Source organism: Gadus macrocephalus, chromosome 20 (assembly GCF_031168955.1).
Source record: "Gadus macrocephalus chromosome 20, ASM3116895v1".
In the NCBI taxonomy this organism is placed as follows: Eukaryota; Metazoa; Chordata; class Actinopteri; order Gadiformes; family Gadidae; genus Gadus; species Gadus macrocephalus.
This window is the reverse complement of record NC_082401.1, coordinates 13,562,209-13,582,950: the sequence shown is the minus strand read 5'-3', so window position 1 is coordinate 13,582,950 and position 20,742 is coordinate 13,562,209. Positions and strand designations below refer to the sequence as shown.

The window sequence follows — 20,742 nt, the reverse complement described above, 5'->3', positions numbered from 1 at the left end:
AATGAGTGTTTAATTTGTCAACGGGTTCATTTGTGACAATATTGACTTGCTTTTCGTGAAACGGTGAACTACATTGATAGAGATGAGAGCATTCGTCATCTTAGAAAACCATTCTCTCGACGGTTGCCGTGTCAAATTAAATGGTTGCACCGTTCACGTCGTATAATAAGCAATGCATCATAGCATCCATTTGCAGTGTGATTACACTCCGTCAATCCTAAACATAATTTCCCTGCTGACTGCCAGCACTCTTACACACACACACACACACACACACACACGCACGCACGCACGCACGCACGCACGCACGCACACACACACACACACACACACACACACACACACACACACACACACACACACACACACACACACACACACACACACACACACACACACACACACACACACACAATGTCGATACTAATTAGAGATAAATAGCTTTCCATCTCATTTTTTATTCATTTATGGGTTTAGTGAACGCAATTCTAAACGATGTGCCTCTCGCTTTCTGATTGATGTGTGCTTGATTGCACCGCCACATGAAGGGCAGGAGTCTCCCTGACTGTTAGAAGACCGAGGCATGACACAACTAGATGTGTGTCAAGTGATTGCTTCTCCACCTAACAGGTCATTAAATGGTCCTCCGTTTGTTTCTAAATACTAATCGAGGAAGGTGTGGCTGCATCTGCTGCAAGGTTTACCAGGATGGATGTGTTATCTAACACTCGTGATTGGAGGCTATGGCAATCTTTCTTTTTTTCATGGATTGTTTATTTTTTACAAATGTTTTGAAAATGATATGATATGAAAAAGACAGTGGGTGTTTATTATATACTTTGTGCGTGCATTAACAAGTAACAAGAAAAAAAAAAAAAAAAAAAAATGGGCTTAAAGACAAATCTGCTAATGTCGACACTTTGGCCTGTTTTTTATCATCATTTTTTCCCTTGTTCTGACAGAAGCTTTTAATTTATACAGGAGATCTCAGACACATGTTTCTTAGCTTTTTCAATCGGGTTATTCCCTACAGAGATATTCAACCGGGGGACTTATGCTGAAATGCATACTAGGCCTACTTCACTTTCCTTCGCCCTATCCCTCTCTCTCCATCTCTTCTGCTGCACACACTCGCGTTTGAACAAAGTTCTAATATCTGATCAGATGGCAGATATATCTCCCCGTCCCCAGCTCCCGTCAGGGGAGGGGTAGCTTCCATTATTAGACAACACAGCCGTGCCCCAAGAGTTCCTCTGGTGACGTCACCGACATCGATTGATCCAGAGGAACAGGGAAATGAGTGGTGTGTACAGCCGCGTGTTATTCTGCTCCATCCGCGGCTCTTCGGGGGTGAGACAGGCTCCGTAGAGTGAGACGGCCTCCGATCTGTCGTTCACTGAGCCGCTGCCCCTTCAACGACAGAGGAACCAGTACAGCAAGGCTACACACGTCTCTGTAGGACGCTGCTGAAAGGGACAAGAGATGCGGGGGCACTTTTACCCCTGATAGATTCTGAACTGAAAGTGAAACCAAGACAATATTCATATTTGAGGTTTTTTTGGTATTTATCCATTTTTAGGTCAGATATCTCATATTTCCGTACGCAGCCCTGACTCCCCTCTGGGAGTGTGATAAACTCCTGGATGGAGACGTTAAGCTGTCAGGCAGAGGCTCACTCAGGTTATCAGTCTGGATAGGAGATGTCTCCCTGTGTCCGATGAACAGTCCAGACTCACCACCCCAGAATGCAGAGTAAAACTAAAGGTGGCTAATGAATCAATGACTCATGCTGATTGCGGATAGAATTGCTATATGGGGTCACACTCCAAATATAAACCATTACACAACGGGTTTACATAACTTGAATACATGTATAGCCTACAGATTAAGGCTATTGGTGAGAAATAATCTGCAGCGTAATGCTGAAGAAGACATCAAAGCACAGTGTTTCTGTTTCTCCTTTCCAAGCCTGGCCCGGTGATTGATGCCAAATTAAGCTGTCGGTGATTGTTACTCTGAATTGATTTGAAACATATGGGCCAAATCAATACGCGCACATTTGCAAAGCAACATCTGTCTGCCCATTTGTGTTTCCTCCTGAGATGCGCGTGCGTGTGTGTGTGCGTGCGCGTGTGCGTGCGCATGTGCGTGTGTGGCTGGCAGGCAGCAGTTGTACCCTAGCAGAGGCTGCATTGGTAGAAAACCAGATAAGACTCCTGTTTGATGTCTCCCCTCACAATCGGAAAAAGCATAAAGAAGAACTGACTTTTGTCCGTTCCTCCCCTCGAATAACGTTGGCATTGTCTGATTGCGATTCGCCGGAGCTGAGAAAGCCCTCTCAGCTCCGGAGGTTTCATTCTTCATCAGACGAGTGCAGCTGCACCAATCCGCTTATCAGTGTGCGTCTCGCTGATGTTTCCATGGAAACTGTGTTTACTGCCCCTCGGTGTTCTAAAAATGGTTCCAAAGTGATCGCGCGGCGCGACGGAGATGGGGGGGGACGCCGCGTAACAGGTGGAATCACACGTTGCAAAGCTCCGCATCTCTCCTTCAACAGCCATTCTCTGCTACCGACCGTACATTGAACATTCGTAGAAGGCCAAACCATGTTTATGCCTTCTGCCTGCCTTTATCCCTTGTTTTATTTCCGCCTCTCTCTGCCTGTCTCCCCTTTCACTGTCTCTCCTTCTGCTTAGTTATTGTCCAGGGCTCTGACGCTATGGAGAGATGTGAGAGATGGGGGCGGATTGTTCACTGGGCCTGTGGCAATTCATTTCCAGGGTGGATCCCGAGTTGTGAGTTAAGCAGTGAATTAAGTATGTCATTATTTATCTCTGCTCTCAAATGAGTGGGATTCGTTCGCAGATCACACAAAACCTCGCCTCCAGATAATTGGATTCTACTGTTATTCCAACAAAGATTCTGATGTCACTTTTAATTGTGTGACTTATTCAGTCGCTATATGAAACACATATTTGACGCATATTTACATATATATTTATATTTGTGTAGTGGCTCATTGGGGAGATAATGAAACCAACCTGATTTAGGTTCATGAATCCTACGATTCGTGGAGGACAAATTTTACCACTCGGTAACGCTGAGAACATGACGAATCTTCTCCAGCCTCTGAAGACAGCAGGAGCCCCTAGCACCTGTCTCCTGCCCCCCTTCAGAGAGCCAGCCTGCTACCGGCACCATGTTGGAGGAGCGCTACACTTCTGTTTATTTCCGTTCCTCCTCCGACCACAGGCATGTGTGTGTGTGTGAGGCGCCGCGGCTCCGCCTCACCTTTGACCCCAGAGTCTGGCGGTCCACGGGAGGCAGGCGTCTAGTGGGTGCCATGGTAACCTGGAGGAGGATGGATGCTGTTTGATTATTCGTCAATGCTGACCTCTAAGGTATGATGCTTTAGGGAGTCCGGCCTCATGGGGGCGGCAAAGTGAGGGAGGACTGACGTGCGACCTATAAGGATGATAGATTTTGTGTGAATTCTCAGAATACATCAAAAATATTAATATAATGCCTATACTATAAAAGCAATGCTATCCACTATTTTGTGCGTTGAATGCAATCAGCATGAGGCATATGCAACACATGATGAGGACGCACACACACACCCATGCACACACAGCCCACGCACACACACACACACACACACACACACACACAGCACGACGTCCATCTGAAACAGAAGCACAGATCGGCATGGATTCACAAGGGCGGTAAACGTGTGCCAAGTTGAGTTAGGTGAGAGAGTCGTAATGAGTGTTTCTATTTAAACTCTTGAATCAGACCTTCCGGGCTCCGAGGCTCTCACCTGGGGATCCATCCCGGTACGGCCTGTAACGAGGCGGCCAGGTGATGAGCACGGCCACTATTTCACTCTCTGGAATGATCATTTGTTTTGACAGCGCTATCGCCGCTGCGCTCAGCGAAGGGAATGTCTTAAGCTTTTCCAGCGTTCACGTTTGCCCACCAGTGTCAATTTGCATAAATATTTGTGCTTTTGGTTTAACACACTCGTGCGAACACACACACGCCCACCCACACACCTACACACATATACTGTACACAAACATACACAGACCCGCACACGCACAAACACACGCCCACTCCAGCACACACACACAAGCACACACAACACACACACATACACACGCATCCACACTCAGAATCTGTTAGGACTAGGAGGCACATTTACTTGACATTCTTCTCTCGACACACATTTGTCTCCACACATCTGTCTGCCGCAATATCTGTACATCCCCAACAGACAGGATATCACTTAACGCCTGGAGGAACACTAACAGCAGGGTGACCCAACATGTGCCAGGTCGGAGAGGTGCGACGGCTGTAGAATGCGGCGCGCCGTGCATGCAGGCGTCCGGGGACAGCGGAACGCTGGCCAAGATGTTTGCGAACGGCGGCAGCTGTGTGGTGAATGTGAGCACACTCCCGATCACGCCACTCTGGGAGTCCGTCCATGCATCGCTCCGTTGGGGGCCCCGCGTGTGTTTACAGCGGGGGCCCTCGTTAATACACAACGTGGTCCCGCGTTGACACGGCGCCGGCTGATCTCTGTCAGGAACGCGGCGTACGTTCAGCGCCGACTCGTCCCGTTCCCTCGGCTGACAGTCGGCTACTCAGCTCTGAGCTGAACCGGCTCTCTGTCACAGTGGTAGAGCCTCTGGCTGGAGAGAGGAGAGAGGACAGAGGAGAGGAGAGGAGAGGAGGGAGGAGAGAGAAGAGAGGAGAGAGAGGAGGAGAGAGGAGAGAGGAGAGAGGAGAGAGGAGGAGAGACGAGAGACGAGAGAGGAGGAGAGAGGAGAAGAGGAGAGACGAGAGAGGAGAGAGGAGGAGAGAGAGAGGAAGCGAGAGGAGGAGAGAGGAGAGGAGGGAGGCGAGAGAAGAGAGGAGAGAGTGGAGGAATGAGGAGAGAGGAGAGACGAGAGAGGAGGAGAGAGGGGGAAGAGGAGAGACGAGAGAGGAGAGAGGAGGAGAGAGAGAGGAAGCGAGAGGAGGAGAGAGGAGAGGAGGGAGGCGAGAGAAGAGAGGAGAGAGTGGAGGAATGAGGAGAGAGGAGAGAGGAGGAGAGAGGAGAAGAGGAGAGACGAGAGAGGAGGAGAGAGGGGAAGAGGAGAGACGAGAGAGGAGAGAGGAGGAGAGAGAGAGAGGAAGAGAGAGGAGGAGAGAGGGATAAAGGAGAGAGGAGCTATAAAGGCTGGAGTTCCCCTGTTTCCAGGAGAGTGAAACCACAAGACCTTCAACCCCGGGGAGCTCCTGTGTCGGTCAACATCAAGATATCCCTATACTCTGACTTTGCGATGGCGGTGGGGGGAAACGTCCGGCGGTATTAATATTCAACCCCACATTCTGCTGCTTGAGATTAGTTTCCTCCACATTAATATCCATCAGAAAGTAAATGCCCTGGTGGATAAGTGTTTAGTGGCCTTGCCATGGGTAATTGGTTCTGCAACATACTTCTGATCCCAGCCGCGACTCGGAGCATGAAACAACTCGCCGCCGGTCGCAATTGCGTCTAATCTCCGATCTGCTCTCCCACCAGGGCCACAGCTGGCCTGTGAGTGACAGGTTAGGGCGTCGCGCCGGGCGCCTCAAGGAGACGAGGGGATCTGGTGAGGAGCTGTCAGAGAGACGCTGCAATACTCACCAGGATACCTTTAACCAGGTTACCTGTTGGTTACAAGAATACCTTTAACCAGGATACCTGTTGGTTAACCAGAATACCTATTGGTTAACCAGAATAGCTTTAACCAGGATACCTGTTGGTTAACCAGAATACCTGTTGGTTAACCAGAATACCTTTAAACAGGATACCTGTTGGTTAACAAGAATACCTTTAACCAGGATACCTTTAACCAGGATACCTGTTGGTTAACCAGAATACCTTTAACCAGGATACCTGTTGGTTATCCAGAAGATCTTAAACCAGGATACCTGTTGGTTAACCAGAATACCTGTTGGTTAACCAGAATACCTTTAACCAGGATACCTGTTGGTTAACCAGAATACCTGTTGGTTAACCAGAATACCTTTAACCAGGATACCTGTTGGTTAACCAGAATACCTTTAACCAGAATACCTTTAACCAGAATACCTGTTGGTTAACCAGGATACCTTTAACCAGAATACGTTGGTTAACCAGAATACCTGTTGGTTAACCAGGATACCTTTAACCAGAATACGTTGGTTAACCAGAATACCTGTTGGTTAACCAGAATACCTTTAACCAGAATACGTTGGTTTACCAGAATACCTTTAACCAGAATACCTTTAACCAGAGTACCGGTTGTTTAACCAGAATACTTGTTATTTCACCAGTTTACCTCTTGTGTAACCAGATACCTGCTTTAATATGTTTAACCTTTAACCAGAATACCTGTTGGTTAACCAGAATACCTTTAACCGGGATACCTTCAACCAGAATACATTTTGTTAAACCATAATACCTTTAACCAGAATACCAATTGTTTGAGTTGTTTAACCAGGATATCCATTGTATAAGTCCAGTCTGACTCCTCTAAAAACACTTAACTAGTTGACGTCACCAACATCAAACGATCCGGAGAAACCAGGAAACCAGTGATCCCATCCCCACATGCTGGTGTGGTCCCCGTGTTTTAGGTGGATGCCGACTCACCTCCTTCAGACAGCAGCCTTTAAACACAGCTTGGTGTCCTGTTAATGATGGCTATGAACCAGGATGCAACATCGACACACAGATCTATAAGGGCTTCTGCAGTTACCATAGCGACCCTAGGGGTGGGGCCACTCTTGCCTCGATCAAATATAAAAAATTGTGGAGACAAATTCTCCGGCATGTGAATAAAGCACTTGGTATCATGTATTTTGTCGTGGTGTGTGTGTATTGGAGAGGCTGTAGGAGTGTGTGTGTGTGTGTGTGTGTGTGTGTGTGTGTGTGTGTGTGTGTGTGTGTGTGTGTGTGTGTGTGTGTGTGTGTGTGTGTGTGTGTGTGTGTGTGTGTGTATGTGTGTGTGTGTGTGTGTGTGTGTGTGTGTGTGTGTGTTTGTGTGTGTGTCTGCATGTGTGTTGGGGGGGCTCTATGAGTGTGTGTGTGTGTGTGTGTGTGTGTGTGTGTGTGTGTGTGTGTGTGTGTGTGTGTGTGTGTGTGTGTGTGTTTGTGTGTGTGTCTGCATGTGTGTTGGGGGGGCTCTATGAGTGTGTGTGTGTGTGTGTGTGTGTGTGTGTGTGTGTGTGTGTGTGTGTGTGTGTGTGTGTGTGTGTGTGTGTGTGTGTGTGAGAGTATGTGTGCATTGGGGGATGTCGGAAGGTATGTGTGTCTGTGTGTGTGTGTGTGTGTGTGTGCGTGCATTCGTGCATGTCCGTGTGTGCTGGAGGGGCTGAAGTGAGTGTGTGTTTGTGTGTGTGTTAGGGGAGTGTGTGTGGGTGTGCTGGTCTAGACTCAGGGATCATTGAGGATCTGGATGCTCAGCCATGGAGGAAGGATGCTGCCCCTCATGAAGAGAGAGCTGTGAGTGACAGGTGAATCACAGCAGAGACCAGCGTGAGTGCAAAACACTCTCTCTCTCTCTCTCTCTCTCTCTCTCTCTCTCTCTCTCTCTCTCTCTCTCTCTCTCTCTCTCTCTCTCTCTCTCTCTCTCTCTCTCTCTCTCTCTCTCTCTCTCTCTCTCTCTCTCTCTCTCTCTCTCTCTCTCAGCTGCCCTCCAGGAAGAGACAGCCCTATAGGAATATCCTCCTCCTCATCATCATCATCATCATCATCATCATCATCCTCCTGAGACTATAGGAGGCTGCTCATTCACCCACAAACCCCCCCTCTCCCCCAACTAAGTCACTGTAAACATGGGAGGAACTACTTTACAGTAAACACTCTGAGTTATCTCCCAATCAGCATGAGTTGTGGTCATTAGCCTTGTAAAGATTAATTATAACCGGAGCGTCGGAGCGATGTCAGGCATGGAGCACAGGTCTACGGAGGATCCACCAAGGTCTTATCTTCCGGATCCACTAATTAATCCATTTGCATTTTCTCTTCTGGCAGCAGAGCAGCGAGAGTTCTGCCTAATGACCTCTCAACTCATCGCTCCGCTCCTCACTCTGTCTGCCTTCCATTATGTTCTGATTTTATTTTATTTTACCTGCCAGGGATCACATCCCCAGTTACATTACAGAAACTCGTTAGTGGGGCGCCTCTCCTCCCAAGTTCAACAGACAGTTCTGCAAATCGAAGGAGACATGGATGTACCTCCACCACCACCACCACCACCACCACCACCACCACCATCACCACCACCACCACCACCATCACCCCCAGCACAACCAGCACCCCCAGCACAACCAGCACCCCCACTACACCTACCACCTCCACCAGCACCACTCCCAACAACACCTCCACCACCACCACCACCAGCACCTCCACCACCCCCAACAACCCCCCCCCCCCCCCTCCCCCCCCCCGTGGTATTTCATTCTCCCTGCTCCGGTGCCCATAAGCCTCCTGTCCACCACAGCAGCTGGATGTGGCTCCCAGGTGAGATCACGGGGTCATTCCGGCACAGCGCCTGATTGGTGGAGCGGGCGGCCGGGATCAATGGGGGCAGCCTAGCAAGAAGGCAATGCAGAGAGGAATATTCTCTCCTCATTACAGCGAACCGAAAGGCTCTGTTCTGTCTCACTACATCACTGTCGGGATCGCTGTTTCAAGTCAATTCTTGGGAAGGATAGAATAACATTGTGAGATGTTTCCTGGTGGCGTATTGAAGGGACTTGTTCATTGAGCACTAGAGGAACTAAACAGACTGAATTGAAATTGTTTGCGGTCATCATGTAAGACTTCAGTGACAGCGGAGGGTGGAAGAGGCCCTCCTCTAAATATGAAACGCTGTAGGCCAGATGAAACCAGACATCCTCGTCCCGAGAGGAGGCGTAAGTGGGCAGCAGACGTTGGACGCTCTGAATGTGGGGAGCTTCCAAACCGAGGAAGAAGCCAGCGCTGAGATCTTAATTCAAAAGGACAGGAGCCAAGCGGTTGCTACGGACAAGTCCTGTCAGAGGATTATACTGCTCTCCACAAAGAGGGAGAAAATACAGCTCTTTGTTCGCCTGCCACCTCCTCCACCAGCACCACCAACTCCCCCACCAACACCACCACCACCAACACCACCACCTCCCCCATCACCACCACCACCTCCACAACCACCAGCACCTCCACAACCTCCACCTCCATCCACACCACTAACACTAACACCACCAACTACTCCACCAACACCCCCACAACCTCCCTCACCCCCACCACTAACACCACCTCCACCACTATCACCACCACCACCACCACCACCTCCATCACCACCACCTCTAACATCACCATCTCCTCAATCACCACCCTCGCCACCAGCTCCTCCACCACTACCACCACCATCACCACCTCCTCATCCACCACAACCTCAACCCCCACCTCCTCCTCCATAACACCTCCACCACCTCCACCCTCACCTCCTCCACCTCCACCACTTCCACCTCCGTCTCAACCAACCCCACAATCGCCCCACCCACCACCACCACCACCTCCCCCTCATCGAGCGGACGTTTCCCGCCCCGCCTGAAGAGAGGTTGTCTGTTCCCAGAGACTAATGACCAATCGCGTAGCAGCGGGGGGGTCAAACAGAGCTGTCTTTGTGACGGAGAATAAATGAGTTTAGGGCCAGGTGGGCCTGACCCCTCCCCGGGGAGCCCCTCGCTCATTAAAGGGAAGACACACACACACGCGGGGGGGGGGGGGGATCGCAGGTCGCATACGGCGGCGTCTGAGCGAGCCGCCAATTAAGTTTGGTTTCATCAGTCTAGCTCTGATCAAAGATGGCCTCCATACGCTCCGTGTGTTCCACTGAAACAGAAACACGACGCGTCGTTCATAGAACCAAGAGAAGGTCGTCCTTCAGATGAGCAGCATCAAGACACCGAGGAAGAGGAAGAGGACCAAGGAGTAAGACACGATGAATGTGAAGAAGTCAAATGTTAAGAATATGAAATGGATGGAGAAGAATATCAGCATATAGACAACAAGAAGATGAAGAACACAAAGAGGCATGACGTGAAGAGTATGAAGAAGAATCAGAAGAAGATGAAGAATAAAAATAAGTATCGAGACGACAAGAAGAGAGGACAAAAGTAAAACATGATGAACATGAAGAATAACAATAGTGTGGTTTCCTTCGCACTAAGGACCTGAAGAAGATGAAGAAGGAATCCTAAAGCCACTTCTCGACTGTTATCGCTCTCCGTGAGCCGCGGTCTCCATGGCGACGGTAACCACGACACCTCATCCATACGTCAGTGTCACCGCGTTGTGTTCCCCCGCCCCCCCCCCCCCCCCCGCCCGGCCCCTGGTTCCTGGGGCCCCAGGAACCAGGGGCTGGGCGGGGGCCGCAGGAACCAGGAAGGGGCCAGGGGCCGGTTGGGGGGCCACAGGAACAAGTTGCTGCAGGAACCAGGGGCCGTGCGGGGGGGCCACAGGAAACAGGGGCCACAGGAACAAGGAACCAGGGGTGCCAGGAAACAGGGGCCCCTGGTTCCTGGCGCCCCTGGTTCCTCGTTCCTGTGGCCCCTGTTTCCTTGGGCCCCGTGGCCCTACGGCCCCTGGCTCCTGCAGCACCTGGTTCCTGCGTTCCCAGGTTCCTGTGGCCCCCCACCCGGCCCCGGGGGCCCCTGGTCTGGGAGGGGCCAGTCAGACCCCAGGGGGGGGGGGGGCGGACGTGTTGGACGGGCCGCGGGCGCGTCGGCGCATCAGGACCGCCGTCACCTGTCACTCCCTCTCGTCCTCCCGGGGGAGCGGCGCGTCTGGCGCTGAGGCCAGCGGCGACTTATCACGCAGTCACCGGACGCCGCGGGGTGCACGAGGCGCGCTGCGGGGTGAGTCACTGCCGGCGCCACGGCCGTCCGAGCGCTTTCAACCCACGCACACACATGCACGCACAAGTCGCACATGCACGGACGCACACGCACGGACACATGCATGGGCACTCACACACACGCAGACACACACACACACACACACACACACACACACACACACACACACACACACACATACACACATGAACTCACACATATATACTGGCTTCTACAACACACACAAACACACACAAATATTGAATGTGTTCTTCACAAACACACACACACACAAACACAAACACATACACACACACACACACCTATAGTGTGTTCTAACACACTCTAGACACACACCTTTACTCTGTTCTATAATACCTTACCACACACACATCTATACTGTGTTCCACAACACACACACTGCTTTATGTTCGACAAAAATGCACACATCTACAGTATACTACATTCTACACACACGCATACATACCTCTACACTATCTTCCCTACAAAGCCTGAGACTGTCCACGGAGCAGCCGGAGCGGGGAAGGAAACGCGGTGAATCAACGTGTGAGCGCCGCTATTACCCGAGTTTTTAGATGTTTTTAATCGAATCCCAATTCGCGCGTCTGACCGCGGCGATAGCGCGGCCCCGCGTCTGTCTGCGCGTGATTGGGTCTGTCAGTCAGTCGGTCTGCATCACGCGCTGGGAGGCCAACCTTTCAGCGTTTCCAACGATGTGCCTCGCCTCGGGAAAAATACATCTGTTTCCAGGGCAACCAGGCCACCCAATACTTTCCCAGGGGCTCTTGGCCGCTGTCCCCTCTGTTTACATTAGTTCACCTGCAGCCAAGGAGCCTGTCACGAGGACGGCTCGTCTGGTACATAGACACACACGCACTTACAGCGCACGCACACATATACACGCACAGACATATACAGCATATCACCTTGGACACTTCTACAATATTTGATTTCCATTTGATAAATGCACGCAGAAGAAGTGCGTGGAAAAATTACAATAAATACGTCATGGGGGATAACGAGGAAAGTTTCTAGTGTTGTGAACGCGTCGCCACCGTCGTGCGTTGGACTCGATTCAAACCCATCTCACGTGCATCCCCCGGTTTGAAGCCTTGCGCCTGCGCGTAAAGGCGCCGAGAGCTTTCCAAGTGCTGAAATGAAGGGAAAAAAGGCGTTCCTTTCCCATTCCTCCACAGCGGAGTTTCCTCTACCTGAGGAACACGTTTCTCCTCAGTGAGTAAGGACCCGGTCACCCGTCAGGACGCAGAGACGCGCGGTCGCCAAACGGATTCCAAACCACCGCGTCAGGCGACGTCGCCACACGCGACGTGATGGTTCCGCTCACCTGCTGCCGCTCAGCGGTCCGCTTCTCCCCGTCGGAGTTTCCTCAAAACTAAACAATGATTCGGGGCTATATCCTGGAGTGTCTCCTGCGTTTTTATTTCACACAGAAACATTTGAGAACCGTCGACTCGGTCAGGAGGAAGGCTGCGTCCCGGGGTGGATTATGTTTCTGACTGACGCCAACATATGGAAGAAATTAAGAAATTAAGACCTCCAGAAAACCTAAAGGAATGAATCGCTTCTTCGTACAAGTCCTGACAGCTTTAGTTGCATGTTTTATGGAGACCATCAAGTTCAGGTAATCCGACTCTTCTGAACATTAATCATCTGGCCATGGCGACGCGAAGTTCGTGAACAGTGTTGATTTATGGAGATATGACGGAAATATGATTGCATTAAAACTGAAATTGAAGCGACATAAGATAGTCAGATGCATTAGGTAAATTTTAAATAACTAATAATAACTGTGCCCTATATTCGATCACTTAAAGTATAGGCCTATGTGTGTTTTATATTTGAAATAGTGTCCTATATTGTAATCACCAGGGAGATGAAAACATCGAAATCAAAGCAAGCATTCGCCGAACATGTTTCCCATTGAATGACTTTCTGGAGCCTGTCAGTAACCGACGTGGTGACTGTTGTAGGTCGGTCGATGCCAAGGAACACGAGTCCCGAGCATCGAACATGTCTCCGTCGGACTTTCTAGATTCATTGATGGGTCGAACCTCGGGCTACGACGCACGAATACGACCGAATTTCAAAGGTGGGTTCCAATCTTATTTTTTCTTCATTCAAGTATACGACTGCCCCTTTCGTCACCACCAACATCACAATCACTCTCCTCCTCTCAGCGTCCATCACCATGAGCAGAGACGTAACTATTTCAAACAGAATAATTTACATCTGTGACATCTGGAGATATTTGCGACCATGTGAAGACTCAGGCTCTCCTCGCTTCAGAATAAAAAGACACAGGAACTCTTCTGAAGCAGGCCATAGATTGCCCCTCGCGACAGACGACAGGTCCCTCTGAGGGGCCATCGGCTTGTTCCCACCTCCCTACCGTACCACCCAGCAGGGCTGCGGGCTGTCTCTCTCTGTGGGCCCCTAACTGTCTCTGCGGGGCCCTCACTGTCTCTGTTGGCCCCTCAGTGTCCCTGTGTCCCTGTTGGCCCCTCAGTGTCACGCCTGACGGCAAAAAGTGACGGCAATTTAGTCATTGAGTTAATCAGCAGAGACTTTTAATTGGAAGGAATTTATGTTTGTGTTATGTCATCAAAGGGAAGGCAGAGGGTTTGACGCCTTGCTCAAGGATGCAGGTGGACTGCATGCATTGGGGTTAGAACCGAGAACCTCAAGGGTAGGCTAACCCCTAGCCTCTCCTAGACCGCCCAGGACAGACTAACCCCTAGCCCCTCCTAGACCCCCCTCCCCCAGGACAGACTAACCCCTAACCTCCCTGCCCCCACAAAACTGGGGCACAATTAAGAGTCTCAAGCCCACATTAAGAGGACGAATGATGTCAGCTGGACTCTGTCGATGTGTTGGGGCTGAGGTTTGACGGAGCAGTAGGTCTACAACTAGTTAATATGACATGGTATCGAGGATTTAAACCGAGGCTGGGTTTGTGTTGTAGATGTGTGTCTGTGTACGATGGAGTGGTAGGCCGACACTTAGTTAGTATAAGGATTGAACCAAGGATTTGAACAGAGGCTGGGTTTGTGATGGAGGCCTACAGTTATGTAGATGCGTCTGTGTACGACGGGTGATAGGCCTACAGTTAATTAATATAAGGATGTAACCAAGAACTTAAAGAGAGGCTGGGTTGGTTATGTAGGCCTACAGTGAGGTAGATGTGACTTTGTAAAACGGGCGGTAGGCCTACAGTTAGTTAAAATAAGCTACATATAACAGAGGATTTAGACAGAGGCTGGGTATGAGTTGTCTGTCTGTGTATGAGAGGCGGTAGGCCTACAGTTAGTTAAGGATTAAGTGTATGGGAGGGGGTAGGCCTGCAGTTAGTTAAGGATTAAGTGTATGGGAGGCGGTAGGCCTACAGTTAGTTAAGGATTAAGTGTATGGGAGGCGGTAGGCCTACAGTTAGTTAAGGATTAAGTGTATGGGAGGCGGTAGGCCTACAGTTAGTTAAGGATTAAAACAGAGGCTGAGTTTGAGATGTAGTCTGACGGCTAGTTAACATAAGGATTTAACCAAGGCTTTAAACTGAGGCTGGGTATGAGATGTGTGTCTGTGTACGATGTGGTGGTAGGCCTACACTTAGTTAATATAAGCAGGATGGCAGCGCAGCCGAGAGACGCATGGCCCAGATCTCTCTTGTGATCCGAGGGGGTGAGGATGCAAGACAGTTGACAAGACACGAGAGATGAGAGGATCCAGGGAACGCGCTGCTTAGATGCTGGCTGGCATTTCCACAGAAGAAGAGATGAATCAGGAGGAACTTATTATAGAAGCAGAGAGAAGCGAGAGCGGGAAAACGTGTTCCCGTTCCTATTCATTGTTTCATCGCGTTTATTAAGCTTCAGTTTTATAATACAGCTCGTCGCTTATTAAACGTGACCAACCTGTCAAAACAAACGGTAATTAATCGCACGTTTTAATGTTTTAATTATAACACATAATCCATCCCTGTGTCCTTCCCTATAAACCCGCACGCCAGCTTTACACACACCGCAGAATTGGCTTTATTCCGTGTTGAGAACTCATTTGATTAAACGCCCTTCCAAATAAATAAAGAAAGATGAAAGGAGAGAAAGTGATTATACGTGAGACCTGCTGGTCATAATTTGGAGGAGTGTGAAGCGAGTGACGGAGCCTGACCTAGATCTGCTGCCCAGTTTGTTGTGTTTTACGGTTCTTTCTGCCACCGCGGGTTAATGCAGCTGCCTGAGTACAAAGTGAGGCAAATACTAATACTGAGACCCGTGCAATATTGATGAAGAAAGACTCAGCAAGCGCTTCAGTCCACTGGCGGAAAACAGGATTCTCTGGCCTCAAACGGCTCAGCGTGGCACGTCTCTCGCTGAGATTGGCTCCGGCGTGAGAGCAGCAATACAAACTCCTCCTGCGCTCCTAAGACAGATTTAAGGTAGGTTTGGAGGAGCTTCGGAGGTTAGGTGTTCTGCATTGATAGTGGCACCACACGTTTAACCCCTTTTTATCGGTGTTTGCCTGTGTGCGTGGGTTTGTGTGCACCTGTGCATACACAGATGTGTGTTTGTGTATGCATGTATGTTTGTGTGTGTGTGTGTGTGTGTGTGTGTGTCTGTGTTTTTGTTTGTGTGTCTGTGTTTGTGTGCACCTGTGCATACACAGATGTGTGTTTGTGTATGTATGTGTGTGTGTGTGTGTGTGCGTGTCTGTGTGTGTGTGTGTGTGTGTGTGTGTGTGCCCACGTGTGTGTGTGTGTGTGTGTGCCCACGTGTGTGTTGTGCATATGTGTGTACATGTCCTCACGTGGGCATGTATGCACGTGCCGGAGTGTGTGAGTGTATTCTCCTATACACGTACGTCCTATTATGTCCCTTTCTGGGCTGAGATCTCATGAATAGAGCGAGAGAAACATCTCTAATCCTATAATCCACCTATGTCTCCGCCGCACCGCCAGCGGCTCCTCACCACGGCGCCTGCAGATGTTTGTTCGTCTTTCAGAACTCTTCCTGAAGTCACGGGATCAGAGGAACCAACCCGGTGTTTCCTGGCTGTCATCTCCCTGTAACCGTGTGTCATGTGATGCCTTTCTCCGCGGCCTCGGCTCTGTCGCGGAGTCCGCTACGGCGAAACACTCAGGGGGGTTTGATTGACGTGTGTCACTCTGTCCCCCTCCCCTGCAGGTCCGCCCGTCAACGTCACCTGCAACATCTTCATCAACAGCTTTGGTTCCATCGCAGAGACCACCATGGTGAGTGGAGCGCCGTGTGCGTAGACAAGTGTTTACAGGCGAACAACGCCACCGTTACCTGTCCAAAATGGCCGTGTTAACAGGCGAACAATGCCACCGTTACCTGTCCAAAATGGCCGTGTTAACAGGCGAACGCCTGTTAACACGGCCGGTCCGTAAAGGTGTTTTTTTATTGGCTTCACAGCAACACAGCTTATAAAAACAATATTAGATTGATGGCCTCCCTGGGCTCCCCGTTGTACACGTGTTGAGCGAGTCCAGATTTAATATTTCACCCGTTGAACACCGGCTAATCATTCACTTTAAGTGCAGCCAATGTGTGGGTGGGCGGACACAGGGACAGTGTGTGTGGGGGGGGGGGGGGGGGGGGGGGGGGGGGAGGTACGCACAGACGGATAAGGAGGATAGGGACACACCCAGAGCTCTGCCCGAGGTGTCGACATTAACTAGCCTGGGAGTCAGCCGGAAGTCCGGCTCAAACGTGCACCCCCAGATTATTGTTGTTTTTTGAGCATTCAGAGCAGCTCAGCGTGTGAGGGGAGACTCGGCAGGACCGAAGCACGTTTGACAGGACAAAGCAGCAGGAAGCGAAGCAAAGCAGAATGAATAAATAGTTCGGAACAGCCGATATGCTGAATGGGCTCTCGGTGGTTGAACGTGAGTCATCTGAGCCTGCTCTGTTCATCGACTTCTGAAGCTTTCTCCGCGGGGATCAGCGTCATCTACCCGCCGGTTGGACACGTTTAGTCAACAATAGTAGGATAGTAAATGTATTCCTGAATGAAATCGATTGCATCAAAAGACAATTATTTGTTTTGAAATGTTGTTCTTATCTGAGTAAAAGGGAAACAGGTACAAAACAAAAAGGAATGCAAACAAACAGGTTCACACAAATCAATCAATCAAACACACACACAACAGTTGTGAGTCTGTGTAGAGCCCCAGGGGGAGAAATCAAATCTGACCGTCTTCCTCCTGGAATCTGTTCGGTTGATCAACTCAATCAATCCTTCCCAACATCAATGTCTTTGGTTTCAAAGCACATGTTAACATCCCATTACAAAATGTCCTGCTTCACATTAAACCAGTCTTTCTTATGGTTATCCAGAGAACAGTATACAATAAAAGCAGTATGGATCAGACAGCTACATATCGATAGTATTCAGATAATATTTGAAATACACTCAAACATTTGAGAACCAAGGTCTTAGCCAGAGGAAGGCTGGTTCCCACCAGCCTGCTCGTGGCTAAGTCGCTGCCTCTGTTTGGATTATGTTTCTGACCGATGCAAACATATGGAATAAATTAAGACCTCCAGAAAAACTAAACGAAGGAATCCCTTCTTCCCTGACAGCTTTAGTTGCATGTTTTAAATAGACCATCGAGTTCAGGTAATCCGACTCTTCTGAAAATAAATCATCTTAGAAAGGCCATGCAAAGTTTGTTGTGAATATTGTAAATAGTCCAATGTCCAATATTATGGAGATACTACGGCAATACGTTTTTATTAAACTTGAAACGAAGCAGCATAAGAAAGAATAACAAATGCATTCGATTACATTAAAAAAATTAACATCACCATTGTAAATGACGTTACGAAAAAGTTATGCATCAAATTAAACCAGTCTGCTAATGGGAATCCAGAGACCAGTTTAAAATAAAAGCAGTTCATCTCTATTATTTATCCATAGTATTCGTATAATTAAAACTATAATCCCTATTCAATTAATTACTGCCGTCGTCTGCGGCACTAATATACTTTGGGTTCAGTCCCTCCGCTGGGTTCAGTCCCTCCGCTGGGTTCAGTCCGTCTGTTGGGTTCAGTCTCTCTGTTGGGTTCAGTCCCTCTGCTGGGTTCAGTCCTCTGGGTTCAGTCCCTCTGCTGGGTTCAGTCCTCTGGGTTCAGTCCCTCTGCTGGGTTCAGTCCCTCCGCTGGGTTCAGTCCCTCTACTGGGTTCAGTCCGTCTGTTGGGTTCAGTCCCTCTGGGTTCAGTCCCTCTGCTGGGTTCAGTCCCCTCTGGGTTCAGTCCCTCTGCTGGGTTCAGTCCCTCTGCTGGGTTTAGTCCCTCTGCTGGGTTCAGTCCCCTCTGGGTTCAGTCCCCTCTGGGTTCAGTCCCTTCTGGGTTCAGTCCCCTCTGGGTTCAGTCCCCTCTGGGTTCAGTCCCTCTGTTGGATTCAGTCCCTCCTCTGGGTTCAGTCCCCCTGCTGGGTTCAGTCCCTCTGCTGGGTTCAGTCCCTCCGCTGGGTTCAGTCCGTCTGTTGGGTTCAGTCCCTCCTCTGGGTTCAGTCCGTCTGTTGGGTTCAGTCCCTCTACTGGGTTCAGTCCCTCCGCTGGGTTCAGTCCTTCTGCTGGGTTCAGTCCCTCCTCTGGGTTCAGTCCCCCTGCTGGGTTCAGTTCCTCTGCTGGGTTCAGTCCCTCCGCTGGGTTCAGTCCCCTCTGGGTTCAGTCCGTCTGTTGGGTTCAGTCCCTCCTCTGGGTTCAGTCCGTCTGTTGGGTTCAGTCCCTCCTCTGGGTTCAGTCCGTCTGTTGGGTTCAGTCCCTCTACTGGGTTCAGTCCCTCTACTGGGTTCAGTCCCTCTGGGTTCAGTCCCTCTGCTGGGTTCAGTCCCCTCTGGGTTCAGTCCCCCTGCTGGGTTCAGTCCCTCCGCTGGGTTCAGTCCTTCTGCTGGGTTCAGTCCCCCTGCTGGGTTCAGTCCCCTATGGGTTCAGTCCAGGGTATCCGCTCCCCCCTCCTGGGTCTCTGACGCATGCAGACTGAACCAGTGGAGCGGCTCAGTCCCAATCATCTCAGCTCCATGGGGGGTCCATGTTGAGCGTCTCTGAGGTCTGAAGGCTGTGGACCCCCCCTCTGAGGTCCTGAAGCCTCGTGTGGACCACCACCCCCCCCCCCCCCCCCTCCCCATCTGAGGTCCTAATGCTTCATATGCCCCCCCTCCCCAGGACTACAGGGTGAACATCTTCCTGCGGCAGAAGTGGAACGACCCGCGGCTGGCCTACAGCAAGTACCCCGACTCCTCCCTGGACCTGGACCCCTCCATGCTGGACTCCATCTGGAAGCCCGACCTCTTCTTCGCCAACGAGAAGGGCGCCAACTTCCACGACGTCACCACCGACAACAAGCTGCTGAGGATCTTCAAGGACGGCACGGTCCTGTACAGCATCAGGTGGGCTGCTGCCGGGGGGGCGGGCCCGTTGTCATAGGAACCAGCCGCACCATCACAGCAGCATAGGGACGAAGGATGGATGTGTTTGAGGGCGGCATGTGGCTCAGGAGGGAGAGCGGGTTGGCTGGGAACCGGAAGGTTGCTAGTTCGATCCCCGGCTCCTCCTAGCTGAGTGTCGAGGGGTCCCTGAGCGAGACGCCTCACCCTGACTGCTCCCGACGAGCTGGCTGTCGCCTTGCGTGGTTGACTCCGCCGTCAGTGTGTGAATGTGAATGAATGGGTGAATGTGAGGCAATATTGTTAAGGGCTTTGAGTGGCTTTTTAAGTTTTACAAGGTGAGGAAAGGAAAGGCCAGTTCGATACTATGTGGTGTAGGTCAATACTATGTGGCGTTGGCGAGTTCTGCTCCATGAGCTCGGGATCCCAATTCATTCAGGCCTACGAAGGACGGACTTAGAATCAGAACATTCCCGTGCAGAAACTCCGACCATCCATACGGTACACCGTATCTCCTCCCCCCCATCTCCCCGTCCACCTACAGAGGAGAGGGAGGATCAAAGTGAAAGCGTTCGTACATTGATTTCACTTTCCGAAGGCGCCATGACACAACGCTCGGTGAAGGTTTTTCCAGAACAGGCAGCCCCCTCTTGTGTACATCTACCGCCCTCGGGCGCGGGGGGGGGTGGGGGGGAAGAGCGATTGATCAAAAGTCTGCACTGTGAGGGGAGAACATTCTCATTCCACTTTAAAGACCGCCGCAGTCATGGCGGCCTTTCCATTTTCTCAGAGATGATGCAATAAGAAGCAGATCAATTTCGTAGTCCATTTAGAAGGTCGTCTTCAGGAGCTGCGAGGGTGAGAGGATGAGAGGGGAGGGGGAGGAGAGGGGGAGGAGAGAGGGGAGAGAGGGGGAGAGGGGGAGGAGAGAGGGGAGAGAGGGTGAGATAGGGATGAGAGGGGGAGGAGAGGGGGAGGAGAGAGGGTGAGATAGGGAGGAGGGGGGGAGGAGAGGAGGCGGAGACGGGGAGAGAGTGAGAGGGTGAGAGGCGGACCGGGGGAGGAGGGGGAGGAGAGAGGGGGAGAGTGGGATGAGAGGGGAAGGAGAGGAGGAGAGGGTGAGAGGATGAGGAAGACCAAGGGAGGAGAGGGGGGAGGGGAGAGGGGGAGAGGATGAGGCAGACCAGGGGAGGGGAGAGGGGGAGGAGAGAGGGGGAGAGGATGAGAGGCAAGCAGGGGAGGAGAGGGGGAGACAGTCAGCAGGGAGAGATGAAAGGCTGTTGGACTCCTCTTTCGTTTCTTTTTCATTTGAGCACGGCGGGTGGGAGGGAGGGAGGGAGGGAGGGAGGGAGGGAGGGAGGGAGCCGACTTCAGACCACAATGCATCTCAGAAACAATAA

At 50.8% G+C, this 20,742-nt stretch overlaps 1 protein-coding gene across 1 annotated transcript; it reads left to right on the top strand.

Moving 5' to 3' along the window:
• Nucleotides 1–11,941: 11,941 nt before the first annotated feature.
• LOC132448244 (glycine receptor subunit alpha-2-like) lies at nt 11,942–19,397 on the top strand. Its single transcript, XM_060039365.1, has 4 exons — nt 11,942–12,556; nt 12,906–13,024; nt 16,113–16,180; nt 19,122–19,397. Exons 1-4 carry the CDS (start codon nt 12,489–12,491, stop codon nt 19,380–19,382), a joined length of 516 nt encoding a protein of 171 aa, XP_059895348.1. The 5' UTR covers nt 11,942–12,488; the 3' UTR covers nt 19,383–19,397.
• The last annotated feature ends 1,345 nt before the right edge of the window (nt 19,398–20,742 follow it).